The sequence below is a fragment of the Equus quagga genome, chromosome 13 (assembly GCF_021613505.1).
Source record: "Equus quagga isolate Etosha38 chromosome 13, UCLA_HA_Equagga_1.0, whole genome shotgun sequence".
In the NCBI taxonomy this organism is placed as follows: Eukaryota; Metazoa; Chordata; class Mammalia; order Perissodactyla; family Equidae; genus Equus; species Equus quagga.
In genome coordinates, this window is record NC_060279.1 from 91,504,890 (window position 1) to 91,520,583 (window position 15,694).

The following is a 15,694-nucleotide window of genomic DNA, read 5'->3' on the forward strand; positions in this document are numbered from 1 at the left end:
GCATGCTCAGTAAAATGTGGTGAATGGATGGATGACAATTAGAAGTTTGGATTTATGCATTGCGGTTTTAGATACCCTGGCAACTCTTGGATTTTCGTCTTCATCCTGGTCTCTCCCCTAAACCCAAGGCTTGTCCACCTAGCTGTCTCCCTCATCCTTGGCGTCTCTGGGCCTCTCAGATATGGCCTCTCCATGACAGACATCTTGATTTTCGCCTTCTGAACCTGCTCTCCCCGCCATCTTCTCCGTTTCAGTGAAGGGCATCGCCATTCACTCAGGCGCTCCTGCCCTCAACCTTGGGGCATCCTTGATTCCTCTTTTTCTCTCACTCCTTTGCTTGATCCATCATCAAACCTATTGGTCCTACCTTCAGTGAACATCCTGAATCTACTTCTTACTACCTCTGCTCATCCAAGCCGCCATCACCTCCTGCCTAGACTAAAGCAGTAGCACCCAAGTCAGATCATGGCACTCCACTGCTCTGAATTCTCCCATGGCTCCCCATTACCCTTGGAGTAAAACACAAACTCCTCAAAATGGCCTCAAGGCTATTCATGACCTGACCTCTTCCATTTCCCCGAATTCATTCTTAGCACTGTCCTCCTGACTTTCTTTGTTCCAGCTGTGCTTGCCTGCCCTCTGTCCTGTAAACAAACTAAGCTCCCTCCCAACTCAGGGCCTTTGCACTTGCTGTTCTTGATGCCTGGCATGCTTCCCCGCCCATCTCCTCATAGCTAGCTCCTTCTTGTTATTTGGATCTCAGCTTAAATGGCATTTCCTCCATTGTCTGGCATTTCCTTGTTTATTTATGTGTTTATGTTTCTTGTCTGTCTCCCCAAAAGATGTCCACTCCCCAAGAGTTGGGTGTAAATCTGTTTTGTTCATAGCTTTATTCTGAATGTGTCAACAGTGCTTGGCACAGCGAGTCCTCTGTCTGTTGTATAATACTAAGAAAAATAGCTTAATATTAGACTGAAATTTTTTTTTGGGGGGGAAGAGGAACGAGACTTCACTTCAAAATGAAATGTTTAAAATAATGGCTAACATTTAGTAAGCCCTTTCTATGTACCAGGCACTGTTTTAAGGATTTTCCACATACTCATTTAACCCTTAAAAAGGAATCTCTAAGGAGGTGCTGGTATGATACTGGGCGTGGTCTTTCCTAGACACCTGTGCGGCTCATTCCCTTACCTCCTGAAGGAGGCCTTTGCCTTCACGTCACCTCCTCCAGGAGGCCTTCCCTGCCACCTCTTTAAAAGTGTACCTCTTGCACCTTCCGTTTCTCCCTTCCCTGCTTACTTTTCCTCCTAAGCACTTACTGACTTCTAACCTGCTGTATATTTTATTACGTAAACATTTCAGAGAGGCAGTGAGTCCACTGCTGAAAGCCTGAACTCTCGAGCCACAGGGGCCTGGGTTCAAATGCAAGTTCTGTGACTTGCTGGCTGTGTGACCTTGGGCAAGTTGCTTAACCTGTCTGTGCTGCAGTCTCCTCCTCTAGAAAGCGAGCAGAACAACAGGATGTACCTCACAGGGGCTCTTGAGAGGGCTAAATTCGTTAGTATTTTAAAGTACTTAGAGCAGTGCCTGGCACAGAGTAACTGCTAGATTGGGTGAGTGTTAAATAAGAATATTTATGGTATTTGTCCGTGTCCCTCACTAGAGGCCAGGCAGGGATTTTCTCTGTTTTGCTCCATGTGGTGTCCCTACTGCCTGGAACGACATTGAGTAAATATTTGTGGAATTTCCATTTTAAAGATGAGAAAACTAGAATACACAGGTGTTTGTGTTTTTCTGTTGGTGCTCAGGCTCCACCCCAGACCAAGGAGATCAGAAACTCCAAGGGTGGGACCCAGGCATTTATATTATTTTTATTTAAAAATTTTTAATTGTGAAATATACATAAGATTACCATCTTAGCCTTTTTTTTTTGTTAAGATTTAAAAAAATTTTTCCTTTTTCTCCCCAAAGCCCCCAGGTGCCTAGTTGTGTATTTTCAGTTGTGGGTCCTTCTGGTTGTGGCATGTGGGACGCCGCCTCAGCGTGGCCTGATGAGCGGCGCCATGAAACCCTGGGCCACTCAAGGGGAGCGGATGAACTTAACTACTCCGCCAGGGCCGGCCCCCACCTTAGCCATTTTTAAGTCTGCTGTTCAGTAGTGTTCGTTACATTCACATTGTCGTGCAACCAATCTCCTTGCACCTTGCAAAGCGGAGACTGCATCCCCATTCGACGCCTCCCCACCCGCTTCCCCCCTGTCTCCAGCACGGCTGTTTTGCCCAGTAGTGGAGATGTGATTTGAACCCATGAAGTATGCGGGTGAATGCAGGCAGGACAGCGCCAGCCTTGCAGCTTGGGGGCTGTGAGAAACACGGGAGTGCGGGGCGGGACAGCCTCTGCCGCCCCGACTCCACCATCTGCCCCTCCCTGCAGCTTCGGCCACCTTCGAGGACTTCCAGATCCGCCCGCACGCCCTCACGGTGCACTCCTACCGGGCGCCCGCCTTCTGCGATCACTGCGGGGAGATGCTCTTTGGCCTGGTGCGCCAGGGCCTCAAGTGTGACGGTGAGAGGGAAGGGGCGGGGGGCGGGGCCACGAGATAGGCGCGGGCAGGGGGCGTGGCCTTTGGAGGCGGGGCTTGGAGAAGGAAGGACCCAGAGGAAGGGCTTGGGGGAGGAGCTGGAGGCGGGGCAGGGGCGGAGCTTGGGCGGAGGGCGGGGCCTGGGTGGGGCTCAGGGCCGGGGGGCGGGGCTTGGGGGGGGGGGAACCAGGGGCAGGGCGTGGGGGAGGAGCTGGAGGCGTGCTCAGGGGCCGTGGCCTGGGTGGGGCGTGGCCTGGGTGGGGCTCAGCTTTGGGGGTGGAGCCTGGGAGGTGGAGCTCCGAGGGAGAAGTGAAGGGCGGAGCTTGGGAAGGTAAGAGCCCAGAGGCAGGGCTTGGGGGAGGAGTTGGAGGTGGGGCGGGAGGCGGGGCCTGGGTGGGGCTCAGGGCCGGGAGGCGGAGCATAGGGGGCGGGGCAGGGCTTGGAGGAGGAGCTAGAGGCGTGGCAGGGGCATGGCTTTGGTGGGGCGGGGCCTGGGTGGGGCTCAGCTCCGGAGGTGGGGCTCCGAGGGAGAGGTAAAGGGCGGAGCTTGGGGAAGAAAAAGCGGGATGCCCAGGGAAGAAGGCGGAGACTTTATCAGTGAGGGCTCAATCCCGGATATAGAGCCAGTCGGAGGTATACATATTAAGGGATTTTTGGAAGGCATTGGTTTACAGGATTGTAGAGGCTGGCCAGGCAGCTCTGAAGTCTGTCCGACCGCCCGTCAGGAAGGCGCAGGCTGGAACTCACAGGCGGGAGCTGAAGCTGCTCTCCACAGGCAGAATTTCTTCATCCGGGAAGTCTCAGCTCTGCTTTCTAAACCTTTCAACTGATTGAAACAGGCCCACCCAGATTAACCAGGACAGTCGCCCTCTCTTAGAGTCACCTGACTGCGGACTTGAATCGCATCTACAAAATCCTTCTACAAGCAGCACCTACATGAGTGTTTCAATAACTGGGGATGCTGGCCTAGCCACATGGACACGTGAAGCTGACCGTCAGAGTCCACCCCTGTCACCTTAGCATGTCCATCTCCTGGGGCCGCCAGAACAAAACACTGCAGGCTGAGAGGCTTAAGCAACAGACACTTATTTCTCACAATTGCAGAGGCTGGAAAGGTTACGATTAAGGTTCCGACAGGGTTCGGTTCCTGGTGAGAACCCTCTTCCTGGTTTGCAGATGGCTGCCATCGCACAGTGTCCTCACGTGGTGTGTGGAGAGACAGCGATTTCTGAAGGGTCTTCCTTTTATAAGGACCCCAGACACATCGGATCAGGGCCCCACCCTTATGGCCTCATTTAACTTTAATTACCTCTTATTGGTTTCTTTTAGATATTTCTTTTTTTTTTAAAGATTGGCACCTGAGCTAACAACTGTTGTCAATCTGTTTTTTTTTCCTTTTCCTCCCCAAATCCCCTCAGTACATAGTTATATATTTCAGTTGTGGGTCCTTCTAGTTGTGGCACGTGGGATGCCGCCTCAGCGTGGCCTGACAAGCGGTGCCATGTCCGTGCCCAGGATCCGAACCAGTGAAACTCTGGGCTGCCAAAGTGGAGTGTGCGAACTTAACCACTCGGCCACGGGGCTGGCCCCTTAATTACCTCTTAAAGACCCCGTCTCCAAATCCAGTTACACTGCGGGTTAGAGCGTCAACATATGCATTTGGGGGAGTGGACACAAATGTTCACTCTGTGACAGGCACCCAGACACATTGCCTTAAATCAGACTTAAAAACCATAGGCAGGATGTCTCAAGGTTAGGATCTGCTGGTCCATGGTTCTCATCTTTTTTTTTTTTTAAAGATTCTATTTTTTCCGTTTTCTCCCCAAAGCCCCCCGGTACATAGTTGTATATTCTTCGTTGTGGGTCCTTCTAGTTGTGGCGTGTGCGATGCCACCTCAGTGTGGTTTGATGAGCAGTGCCATGTCCGCACCCAGGATTCGAACCAATGAAACACTGGGCCGCCTGCAGCGGAGCGTGTGAACTTAACCACTCGGCCACGGGGCCAGTCCCCTACGGTTCCCATCTTTGATGCGTCTGAGAATGTTGAGACCTCGCCCCGCCTGAAGATGAAGGCCACACCCCCGCCTTGGCTATGCTCTGCACACAGCAGGTGAGGACTGTCCATTCTTCCATGAGGATCTGCACCTCCGCTGTTTGTTCAGTGTGCCCTGCAGTTAGAGGCATATTCTCGGATGTCTCAGTGTCTAAGGATCTCCAGCTTCATGGCTATAGTGCTTCTATGGAAATCCAGAGTCTTGGATACCCATGTTCCGGAGGACCTGTCTCATCAACTAGGATTATTAGCATGCAGCCTTAAATCTACTTGTGGCATTATTTAAGGACTGTTGGGATAATAGCCATGGCAGGCCTGCAGAAAACTGATGCAGTGCATTCAAAGCTGCCATCAGTATGGCCATCATTCACACACCGTGTCCAGCTCCCGAGGTCTTGGCCTGTGTAACCTTGGTCATGGCACAACCCTGGTGTCATCAAATTCTAAAGGGCATTCTTCGCACGGACTTCACTGGCCCAGCATCACGGATGATGGAGTTTAACTTCCCCTTGATACTCCCACTGGGACTCATGGAAGAGATTCTGAAATTCCATGAAGCATGTGAGTGATTAAAGGCCAGAACTGGGAAGTGGTTTCTGGATGCAAAGACCATTTGCCGTGCTGAAGCTCTTCTCGCAGCGCCCGTGGGGGTCCTCAGACTTTGCCTCGGCAGCATTACACCCAGCATCCAAGCCAGTGCCTCTGATGAGGAAGTGCTGGGCCGGAAAGGCTGCCACAGGCGGGCGACCCGAAGGCTCCATGCAGCGTTCTGAACGCAGCTTCCGAACGCTGGAGGAACGTTCTTCGCTCCAGAACAAAGAGCGATCCTGGAACCATTTGGAATCCCCGGAGAGGTATTGGAGCAAGGATTCAGGAAATCCAGTAGGAAAGGACAAGCTGAGCCTGATTCTTTCATAGACGAGGATTAAAAGAAGAAACAACGAAATTAACAGTCATACTGCCACCTGCTATAATAGCATCCTGAGCGGAACCCAAACCACGCTAGCCCTTCCCCGGAAGACGATGCATCCTTGGCTGCTCTTCCATCTTCTCCTTCGATATCCTGTAACTTAAATACCACGAAACAGTTAATTATTTATTAATATCCTTTATTAGGTGATAAGGGGATAGAAGAGGAAAGAAAACAAAAGTATTTGCCACACACACACATATTCATTACAAAAGAAGGAAGAAATTCTCCTAACTCATTTCTGCAACTGGTCACGTGGCTGTGGCTTCCTCCCTCGGCGGCCCAGTCCGTCTTCCCTTTGTCCTCAGCAGGCGCGTCGCCTGCTCCCCGTGCGTTGCCTGCTGGAGTCCTCTGGGCCCTTAGCAGTTCTGCCTGAATTGGTTTTTTTCGTAGTTTGACGTTAATCACACTCCTGAGGCGTCCTGAGGGATCTGCTGTCTCCCAGATCTCCAGAAAAGGAGGGGGGGCGCGGGGCGGGTGGAGCTTTCGAGCCCGGGCGGGTGGAGGCTGTGTCTCTGACCGTCTGGCGCCCCCCGCAGGCTGCGGACTGAACTACCACAAACGCTGCGCCTTCAGCATCCCCAACAACTGCAGCGGGGCCCGCAAGCGGCGCCTGTCGTCCACGTCTCTGGCCAGTGGCCACTCGGTGCGCCTCGGCACCTCTGAGTCCCTGCCCTGCACGGCTGAGGAGCTGGTGAGGGGCTGGGGAGGGGGGCAGGTTGGTGGCCGGGGGGTGGCGGGGCCCAGGACGAGCGACAAGGCACTGATGTTCTCCTTCCACTCTTGCTGACCGGTAGAACCGGAGCACCACCGAGCTCCTGCCTCGCCGCCCCCACTCATCGTCCTCCTCCTCCTCCGCCTCATCCTACACCGGCCGCCCCATCGAGCTGGACAAGATGCTGCTCTCCAAGGTCAAGGTGCCACACACCTTCCTCATCCACAGCTACACGCGGCCCACCGTGTGCCAGGCCTGCAAGAAACTTCTCAAGGGTCTCTTCCGCCAGGGCCTGCAGTGTAAAGGTCAGCGGGGGCCCCCACGGGTGGGGCGGGGGACAGACAGGGTCAGAGCGCCCCCCACACATGCTCAGAGGCTGAGGATCCCAGCTGGGCCTGTGGAGGGACACAGAATCTCAGTATTCTGATCCTCAGGAGCACCGGGCCTCAGAAAGGGAGGGCCCTGAATCCTGGGGTTCTAGAACCATTGGAACTCTGGAATCCTAGAACCTCGGTCATTAGAACCTTGGAATCCTGGAACCTTAGAAATTTAGATTCATAAGACACTTGGCATGGAATTCTTTTTTTTTTTTTTAAGATTTTATTTTTCCTTTTTCTCCCAAAGCCCCCTGGTACATAGTTGTGTACTTTTAGTTGTAGGTCCTTCTAGTTGTGGCATGTGGGACGCCGCCTCAGCGTGGCTTGATGGGCAGTGCCTTGTCCGTGCCCAGGATGTGAACTGGCGAAACCCTGGGCTGCCAAAGCAGAGCACACAAACTTAACCACTTGGCCATGGGGCCAGCCCCGGCACAGAATTCTAAGACTGTAGTACTTGAGAATTCTAGAATCATAGAACCTTAGAAATAGGATTCAAGAATTCTGGGTTGTAGGGGGCCGGCCTGGTGGCACAGTGGCTAAGTGTGCACGTTCCGCTTTGGTGGCCCGGGGTAAGCCAGTTCGGATCCCAGGTGTGGGCATGGCACTGCTTGGCAAGCCATGCTGTGGGAGGCGTCCCACATATAAAGTAGAGGAAGATGGGCATGGATGTTAGCTCAGGGCCAGTCTTCCTCAGCAAAAAGAGGAGGATTGGCAGCAGATGTTAGCTCAGGACTAATCTTCCTCAAAAAAAAAAAAAAAAGAATTCTGGGTTGTAGGATTCAGCGAAAAGAACCATAGAACTTTAGACTCTTAGAACTACAAATTATAGATTCTCAGAATATTAGAACTTTAGAACCATAGGATTTGAGAATAATAGAAGCCTAGAAGCATCAAATTCGAGTTTTAGAAGTCTAGAATTATATAAACTTGGAAGCATGGAATCTTAGAGTCCTAGAAATCTAGAACTCCAGAACTTTGAATGATCCAATTCTAGAATGTCGGAAGTCTAGATCCATAAGAACTTAGAGCCATCCAATTCTAGAATTCATTGGAACAAGCAGGTTCTAGAATCTTAGATGTCTAGAGCTAAGGAACCATAGAAACATTGTGTTAGAATCTTGGACATAGAGAATCCTAGAACCTTGGAATCATCAGCTTCTGGAGGTTGAGAAGTCACAGAATTCTAGAGTTTAGATATAGAAAACCCTAAAACCTGGGACATCAAGGAGTCTTAACAGCCTAGAATCATAGAACAGTACTCTCATGGGTGTGTAGAGTTCTAGAAACTTAGACATCAAACCTAGCGTCTTAGAAATCTAGAATCACAGAGCCTTAGAAAAAAGGTTTTCATCAAATTCTAAAGTCTTTGATGGACAGTATCCTGGAAGCTTGGAATCATCCAACTCTAGAGCAGTGGTTCTCACCAGGGACAGTTTTGCCTACCCCCTCGCAGGGGATGTTGGGAGACATCGTGTTTGCCGTGTGAGGACGAGGCTACTGGCGTCTAGTGGGTGGAGGTCAGAGAGGCTGCTAACCGTTCTGTGATGCACAGAACAGCTCTCCACGAGAAGGAATTATCCGGCCCAGAACGTTCATAGTGCCACAGGTTGAGGAAGCCTGCCGTCGAGTGTTCAAAGTCTGGAATCATAGAACGTTAGACCCCATTACATTCTAGAATTTTAGGGGTCTAGGGTAATGGATATTTACGCGGTTTGAACTTTAGTCCCTTAGAGTCCTAGGGTTTTAGAGCCACAGACACTCACCTGGCCCTACTGTTTAATCCAGCGTCTCCATAATTGGGGAAATGGGCTCAAGGCTCAAGGAGGGGACGACCAGGGAAGGGTCGGCTGGGTTCCCTGCCGCGAACAGCAAGAGCAGGCCCTTTGGAGCCTGGGAGTCCGGAGTCCAGATTCAGCCCTTGCAGGTGACTTCTCCCCCTGACACCTGTCTCCTTGTTCCCTGTCCCCCTGCCAGACTGCAAGTTTAACTGTCACAAACGCTGTGCCACCCGCGTCCCTAATGACTGCTTAGGGGAGGCGCTCATCAACGGAGGTAAGAGGCCGGGGGCCGAGCGGGAAGCGGGCGGGGGCAGGACCGGGGGAAGGCCCCTCTGATGTCCCTGTCGCTCCAGATGTGCCGATGGAGGAGGCGACTGATTTCAGTGAGGCCGACAAGAGCGCCCTCATGGATGAGCCCGACGACGCCGGTGTCATCCCAGGCTCCCACTCGGAGAGCGCCCTCCACGCCAGTGAAGAGGACGAGGGCGAGGGAGCCAAAGCACAGAGGTACCCGGGGCCCTCCCCGTCTCACAGCGGGTGGACGCCCCCTCGACTTGTAAATTTCCCAGGCTCCCAAGGTGGACCTGCTTCAGCACCCACACTTTATTTCTGAACGTAACCTTTTTTCCTGATTTACATTTTTTAAAATTTTTCATCGAAGCCTATTTTAATTTATATTGTATTTCTGAGGATGCCACTGGAGTCAGTTTCGGGTGGGTCCTTTCAGAAACAGTCTGCATTGCAAAGCGACAGTACAGAGAGTGAGTGAGAACATGGACTCTGCAACCCTGTGTGGCCTTAGGCAGGAGATTAGCCTCTCTGGGCCTTGGCTTCCTCATCAGTAAAAGGGGGATTATGGGGTTAGTGTGAGGAGGAAATGGATGAATACAATTTAAGTACCTAAAACAGTGCCTGGTATGCAGTAAGTGTCAAATAGTGTTTGCTCTTATCACAGAGCACTAAATCTTAGAAAGGAAGGGAAAATGTCCATTTCTTTCACCCATTTTGGCCTCAGATTCACTTAGATGGCTTTAAACAAGTCCCTTCCCCTTTGGGTACCTCTGTCTTCCCGTCTGTAAAATGGGGACGGAAGGACATTCCCCAAGGACCCGATGGGCAATGGCTTTCTTCTGGCATGGAAGCTCTGAAAAAGAATACTAACTTTTACTTAATGCCTCATTTTAAATTATTAATATTAAATTAAATTAAGTGGAATTCCCATTTCTTCACCTCCACCAGCCTGTGATCTCCAGGGCTGGAGGGCGAGGAGATTTGTCTGTTTTCCGAGTGCCCAGGATGGGGCCTGGCTTCAGACAGGGGTGTGGAAGGTCAGGTCCCCCTTCCTGGAGGGGCAGGAAGACAGCAGGGCCCTGGGGGCGCTGGGGGCTGACAGCCGGGACAGCCAGGCCTAGGTCCCAGCTCCGCCACTTAAACTGCTGGTCACGTTGCCATGTGCCTCAGTTTCCCCTGGGGCGCTGATGGCACCTGCCTCACGGAGATTGTGTGAATTCCCTTAGATCCTGCAGGTGAAGCTCTTGCTGAGTTATATGTAACCGCATAAGGTATTACATAAATGTGCATATATTGAGGGGAGAGGCTCAAAAATATTTTAATAATGAGTGCCTGATTTATAAAAATAATCTTGGGCTGTGGAGCGCGTCCATTGAAGCATTTGTTCTTGAACTCAATCCTTCGCATGAGGGTCATTATCCCCATTTCTAGGTGAGAAGAGTGAGGCTCAGGGGCTTTGCCCAGTAATGAATAAGAGAGAGGAGCTGAGCCCGCACCCCAGAGGCCAGGACAGCATAAACATGCGGCCGCTTCCACGGTGTCTCAGTGGATAGCCAGTGAGCGCCAACTGGGTTCTAGAATCCAGACACACGGCTGTGGACAAAACAGTAAACGTCTCTGCCCTCATGGAGCTGACATGCTAGTGGGCAGGCAGCTAATTAAACATGCATCCAGAGCGTAAGGTATCGATAATGGCTATCCAAGATAAAATAAAAATGAAGCAATGAGAGGGGACAGAGAATGGAAACGTGCTATTTTAGCCCGGGTCCTTCAAGCAGGCATCTCTGAGGAGGTGACACTTGAAGAGACCTGAAGGAGGGGAGGGCAGGAGCTGCATGGGAGATATTTGGGGAAGAGTGTCCCAAACAGAGGGACCACAGCACGTGCAAAGGCACTGAGGTGGCACTAAGCATATTCCGGGAACAGCAAGGAGCCGAGTGTGGCTGGAGCTGGGAGGGCGAGGGGAAAGGGTGGGAGACAAGGCCAGAGGGGGGATGGCTCTTCAGGTCACAGGGATCGTGGAGGGTTTCCAGTGCTGCCACCCGAGCCGAGCAGCCTGGAATGTCAGATTCCCTTTCGCCCAGGTCTTTCCTGGGGGTGTTTAGTAACAGAATATGGGCTGTCAGAGGTGGACCTTGAGGGGCTTGGAGGAGGAAGGTGTTGGGAGAGGCAGCTGTTTCACACCTGAGGAAACCGAGTCTCAGAGAGGCAAAGGGAAGTCCCAAGGCCACCGAAGCCTGGTTTAGTGCAGGGATCAAGAAGTTCTTGGATCTGGAGTCAGGCAAGTCACTGCAATAATAGCATGCGCACAGAGGAGGGGAATGAGGCACAGAGAGGTTGAGTCACTCACCCAGTGTCACACAGCTGGCTCACATCAATGGGCTCGCTACTAATTAGCACTTATTGGAGGCCCCCTGTGTGCCAAGCTCTGTGCTAAGCTCCTAAGAAAGGTTTTCACTCCTCACAGCAACCCCTTTGGGTGGAGAAACTGAGGCACGAAGAGGTTAGGTCATTTGCCAGGCAGCCTGACTTCGGGAGCCAGCGTCTTAATTTGGCCCTCTCAAGAGTCCCCGTCCCCATTGTGGGGAATCTGGAAACCACAAGGGAAAAAATTGTGGCCAGAAACCCCACTCCCCACTCCCGGCTGCCCAGAGATGCCCGCTGCGGCCGCAGAAGTTATGGTTGTTTTCTGCTTTTAACCTCTCGCCCCTTCTCTCCTCCGACCCTCAGCTCCCTGGGGTACATACCCCTAATGAGGGTAGTGCAGTCGGTGAGACACACGACACGGAAATCCAGCACCACGCTGCGTGAGGGTTGGATGGTTCATTACAGCAACAAGGACACGCTGGTGAGGGGGCGGGGCAGAGTTAGGGGCGGGCAGGACCGGCTGGAGGAGGCGGGGGGTGGTGGTGGTGGTGGTGGGGGGGTTTGGTGGGCGGGGCCAGAGCGAGGGGCGGGGCAGGACCAGCTGGAGGAGGCGGGGCTGGGCGGGGCCACTCTGGAGGCGGAGCTAGAACTAGAGGCATGGGTTATAAGGGTGGGACGAGGCGAGGGGCAGGAGTTAGAGAAGAGGCGGGTTTAGGGCAGGGTCAAGAGAGGGGTGGGACCAGGAGGCGAGAAGCTGGAGTTAGGGGTGCGGCGAGAAGGGTTGGGGTCATAGAGGATGCGATCAGGTGGTGCTGGGCCGGGCTGGAAGCGTAAATAGAGTTAACAAGGAAGTGGGGTGTATGGGATGGGGCCAGGTGGGGCGAAGTTGGAAAAAAGGTGGGGGAGGGCTTGTCGTGGTGGCACTGGGTCTGGGGAAGCAGGAGATAGGGGTGAGGCCGGGTTAGGGTCAGAGAAGGGCCAGGCTGGAGACTGACCTAAAGTTAGAGAGGGGGTTATGGGGTGCAGCAAGGTGGGACAGGGCCAGAGCTAAGGAGGGAGGGGCAGGGTTAGTTTGAGAAGGGGACGAGGTGGGGGGTGGGGTTGTGCGGAGGTAGAGCTAGAATTAGAGGGGTGGGTTATAGGGATGGGAGGGGCGGGGCGGGGCCAGGTGGGCGGGGCTAGCGTTAGAGGCGGGGCTTGGCTGGGGAAGGGCGGGGCCCAGGCAGCATGGTGGGCCTCACGTCTCCGGAACCTCTCCCAACAGAGGAAGCGGCACTACTGGCGCCTGGACTGCAAGTGCATCACGCTCTTCCAGAACAACACGACCAACAGATACTACAAGGTGGCCCTCCCCGCAGCTCCCCCAGCCTGCCCCCTTTGCCCGCCGCCGCCTTCTCCACTCCTCTGCCAGTTCCTCCAGCCAAACGCCCGCCCGCCCATCACACTGTCTCCTCACCCACTGCAGGCCCACTCCCATCCGCAGGTGCCCCTACCTGGCCGCCCTGCCCGTGGGTTTGATCCCAACACCACCGCTTTCCAGCTGGGGCACCCGGGCAACTCACCACCTGTCTCTGTGCCTAAAGTCTCTCACCATTCAGAGAGAATCTGCAATTAGCTGAGGGCCTGGCATGTGTTCTCATGATTCCTTTATAATTACTGTATTGGGTTATTTATGTGCATCCATCACCCCTCCCATGTCAGCACGGTGTCCCCCTCCCCAGGGTTGTTGTAGCAGCCTCGTCCCAGGGTCCTTGCTTCTGCCCCCGCAGTCTTTGCCCACAGAGCAGCCAGAGGAGTTGATTAAAACCCTTGGAACCCTCCATGGCTCCCTCTGCCCTTAGAATAAAGCCAGGTGCCTGGCTGTTACCGGCTCCGGAGCATCCTCCTTGCACTCCCTGGGGCTGGCTCCTTCTCATCCTTCCGGTCTTGCTCCAACCACGCTAAGCTAAAATGCGGTCCCCACCGCCACGCTTCTGTCTCCTGTTCTATTGGCTACATAAGTCTGTGCCTCTTTCATTCTTCTCTCCCACCCTCCCACCCTCCCACCCTCCTACCCTCCTTTCTCTTTCAACCCTTTTCAAAGCACGCTCTCCCCTGCCTGTAGACCCTGCCCTTTCTCTCCTCCCCAGGTCCCCTCAGCCTCCTTCCTGGTCTCCTAGCTCAGTCCTGTCCTCTCCCATCCACCCTCCACACAGCCGGAGAGACCTGCCCCTCCCTTGCTCTAAACCCTTCCATGGCTCCCCAGGTCCCTGGAGACAAAGCCCAGGCTCCTCCTTGTGGTCCATGAGGTCCTGTGTGGCCTGGCCCTGGTCTTATGTCCTTCATTTATTCATCAAACATGGCACACCTGCTGGGTTCCAGGCACCATCCATGTGATGGGGATATGGCATGTTCCTTGAACATAAGCCTTTCCTACCTCAGGGCCTTTGCACATGCTGGTTGCTCCAGTTCTCCACCTGCTGGCTTCTTCTTACCTTTCTGGTCTCTGCTTCAGTGTAACTTCCACTGGGCGGCGTTTCCTGACCCATCCACACAAACTAGGTCCTTCCTCACTGACACTGGACTCTTCATGCTCTTCGAGGTGAGGGGAGCCCTATACTCTGCCTGGCATCCTCACCTGCGCTGGCTCTGTGTCCTGCCAGGAAATTCCACTGTCAGAAATCCTCTCGGTGGAGCCCTCCCAGAACTTCAGCCTCGTGCCGCCAGGCACCAACCCACACTGCTTTGAGATCGTCACTGCCAATGCCACCTACTTTGTGGGCGAGACACCTGGCGGGGTCCCAGGAGGGCCCAGCGTGCAGGGGGCCGAGGCGGCCCGGGGCTGGGAGACGGCCATCCGCCAGGCCCTGATGCCCGTCATCCTCCAAGATGCACCGAGCAGCCCGGGCCACACACCCCACAGTAAGTCCCTACCCCGGGTCCCTGAGAGGATGGATCTGGGAGGGCTTGGGCAGGGTCCTGGGGAGGGAAGAGTCAGGGGAGGGCAGGGAATGGCACAGTGGCGAATGTGGCTTCTAGACTCAGCAGACCTGGGTCCAAATCTCCTTTGGCCCTGGACCTGGTGTGTGGCCTTGGGCACGTGACTTCCCCTTTCTGAGTCTTGTCCAAGGTGGTGACGACTCCCCCAAATTGTGAGTTCAGACTTTTTAATTTATGCATTTACTGAGTGCCTCCCCTGTGCCTGGCCTGTGCCAGACAGTGCTGGGGACACAGCTGTGACCAAGACAGCCCAGGAGCTGCCCTCACGGGGCTCACAGTCCAATGGGGGAGATGGAGTTGTCCTCAGACAGTGATGACCCAGAGTGAGCAGGGCTGGGACATGGGACCTGGAGGGCTAGGGGAGCCCAGAGGAGGTGCCTGACCCAGCCTGGGTATCCAGGAGGGCTTCTCGGAGGAGGCCACATCTGGGCTGAGACCTGGAAACTGAGGATCAAGGCAAGGTAGGGGGTGGCAAATGGGAAAGCAGGTCAGGCAGAGGCAAAGGGCGGTCAGAGGGGGCAGGCTCCCGATCTTCTTGAGCTTATAATCAATCCAGGGTGGGTGGCAGACGTGAATCAGATCATCCCGTCCGAATGACAATGTAACATAGACCCTGTGCTAGAGTAATGTGACCTGGCGGCCGGAATGACATTTGAGCTGAGCCTGAAGGACGAGGAGGGTTTAGCTAGGTTCAGACTGAGCGAAGGAGGGCCTTCCTGGCAGAGGGATCAGCGAGCGAGAGGCCCGGAGAGAGGAGGGAGCTTGCCGTACCCGAGGCCCAGCAATGAGGCCCGTGGGTCAGGAGTGCACAGCAGCGTGGTCGGGGTCGAAGTCAAAGAGGTTGAGGGGGGACCAGAGCCTGCGCAACAGGAGTCTTTGGACTTTCCTCTGAGCCTCAGTTTCCGCTTTTGTAAAATGGGATCAGCCTGCCTCCCTTGGTGCTGAGGTCATAAGGTGAAATGCTCCGTGAAATCGTTTGTGATGTCACTTCTTGACTCCCCTCAGCATACCTCATCTACTCTTCCCACTGCCCCATTGAGGGAAGTCCTTTCATTATCCCCATCCTCCAGATGAGGAAACTGAGGTTCACAGTGGACAAGTCAGGAGCGTGAAGTTGCACGCCGGATCACTCGGGTGGACTTGAGCCCAGGTGGTCTGGCTCTGGGGGCTGCCTCTGGAACCCTGAGCCTGGGGTCCCCTCACCTCCGCCTCTCCCCTCTCCCCAGGACAAGCTTCTCTGAGCATCTCCGTGTCCAACAGTGAGATCCAAGAGAATGTGGTGAGACCCCCGCCCACACCCCATGGTCCCCAGGATGTCCTTGGCCTCCCACACAGCCTCCCAGCCCTCCCTGGTGCCCTCGACCCCCCATCTCCATTGGTACCCTCCCTGTCCCCACCCTGCAGGACATCGCCACTGTCTACCAGATCTTCCCAGATGAGGTGCTGGGCTCCGGGCAGTTTGGGGTGGTCTATGGCGGTAAGGATGCTTCAGAGTGAATCTGGAGGGGGTTTTGGGGGCTTCTGGGCTCTAGACCTTCTCTTCTGATTGGCCACATGCTCACCTCTTCTCTTCTGATTGGCCA

The 15,694-nt window shown here is 54.1% G+C and overlaps 1 protein-coding gene across 1 annotated transcript in view; it reads left to right on the forward strand.

The window, feature by feature from the left end:
• PRKD2 (protein kinase D2) overlaps nucleotides 1–15,694 on the forward strand; it is a 31,357-nt gene that overhangs the window by 4,183 nt on the left and 11,480 nt on the right. The window contains exons 4-13 of the mRNA XM_046683195.1: nucleotides 2,434–2,565; nucleotides 6,144–6,298; nucleotides 6,402–6,624; nucleotides 8,671–8,748; nucleotides 8,828–8,981; nucleotides 11,496–11,613; nucleotides 12,397–12,474; nucleotides 13,775–14,033; nucleotides 15,338–15,390; nucleotides 15,516–15,588. Of these exons, the coding sequence (XP_046539151.1) occupies nucleotides 2,434–2,565; nucleotides 6,144–6,298; nucleotides 6,402–6,624; nucleotides 8,671–8,748; nucleotides 8,828–8,981; nucleotides 11,496–11,613; nucleotides 12,397–12,474; nucleotides 13,775–14,033; nucleotides 15,338–15,390; nucleotides 15,516–15,588 (1,323 nt within the window). The remainder of the gene's footprint in view (nucleotides 1–2,433; nucleotides 2,566–6,143; nucleotides 6,299–6,401; nucleotides 6,625–8,670; nucleotides 8,749–8,827; nucleotides 8,982–11,495; nucleotides 11,614–12,396; nucleotides 12,475–13,774; nucleotides 14,034–15,337; nucleotides 15,391–15,515; nucleotides 15,589–15,694) is intronic.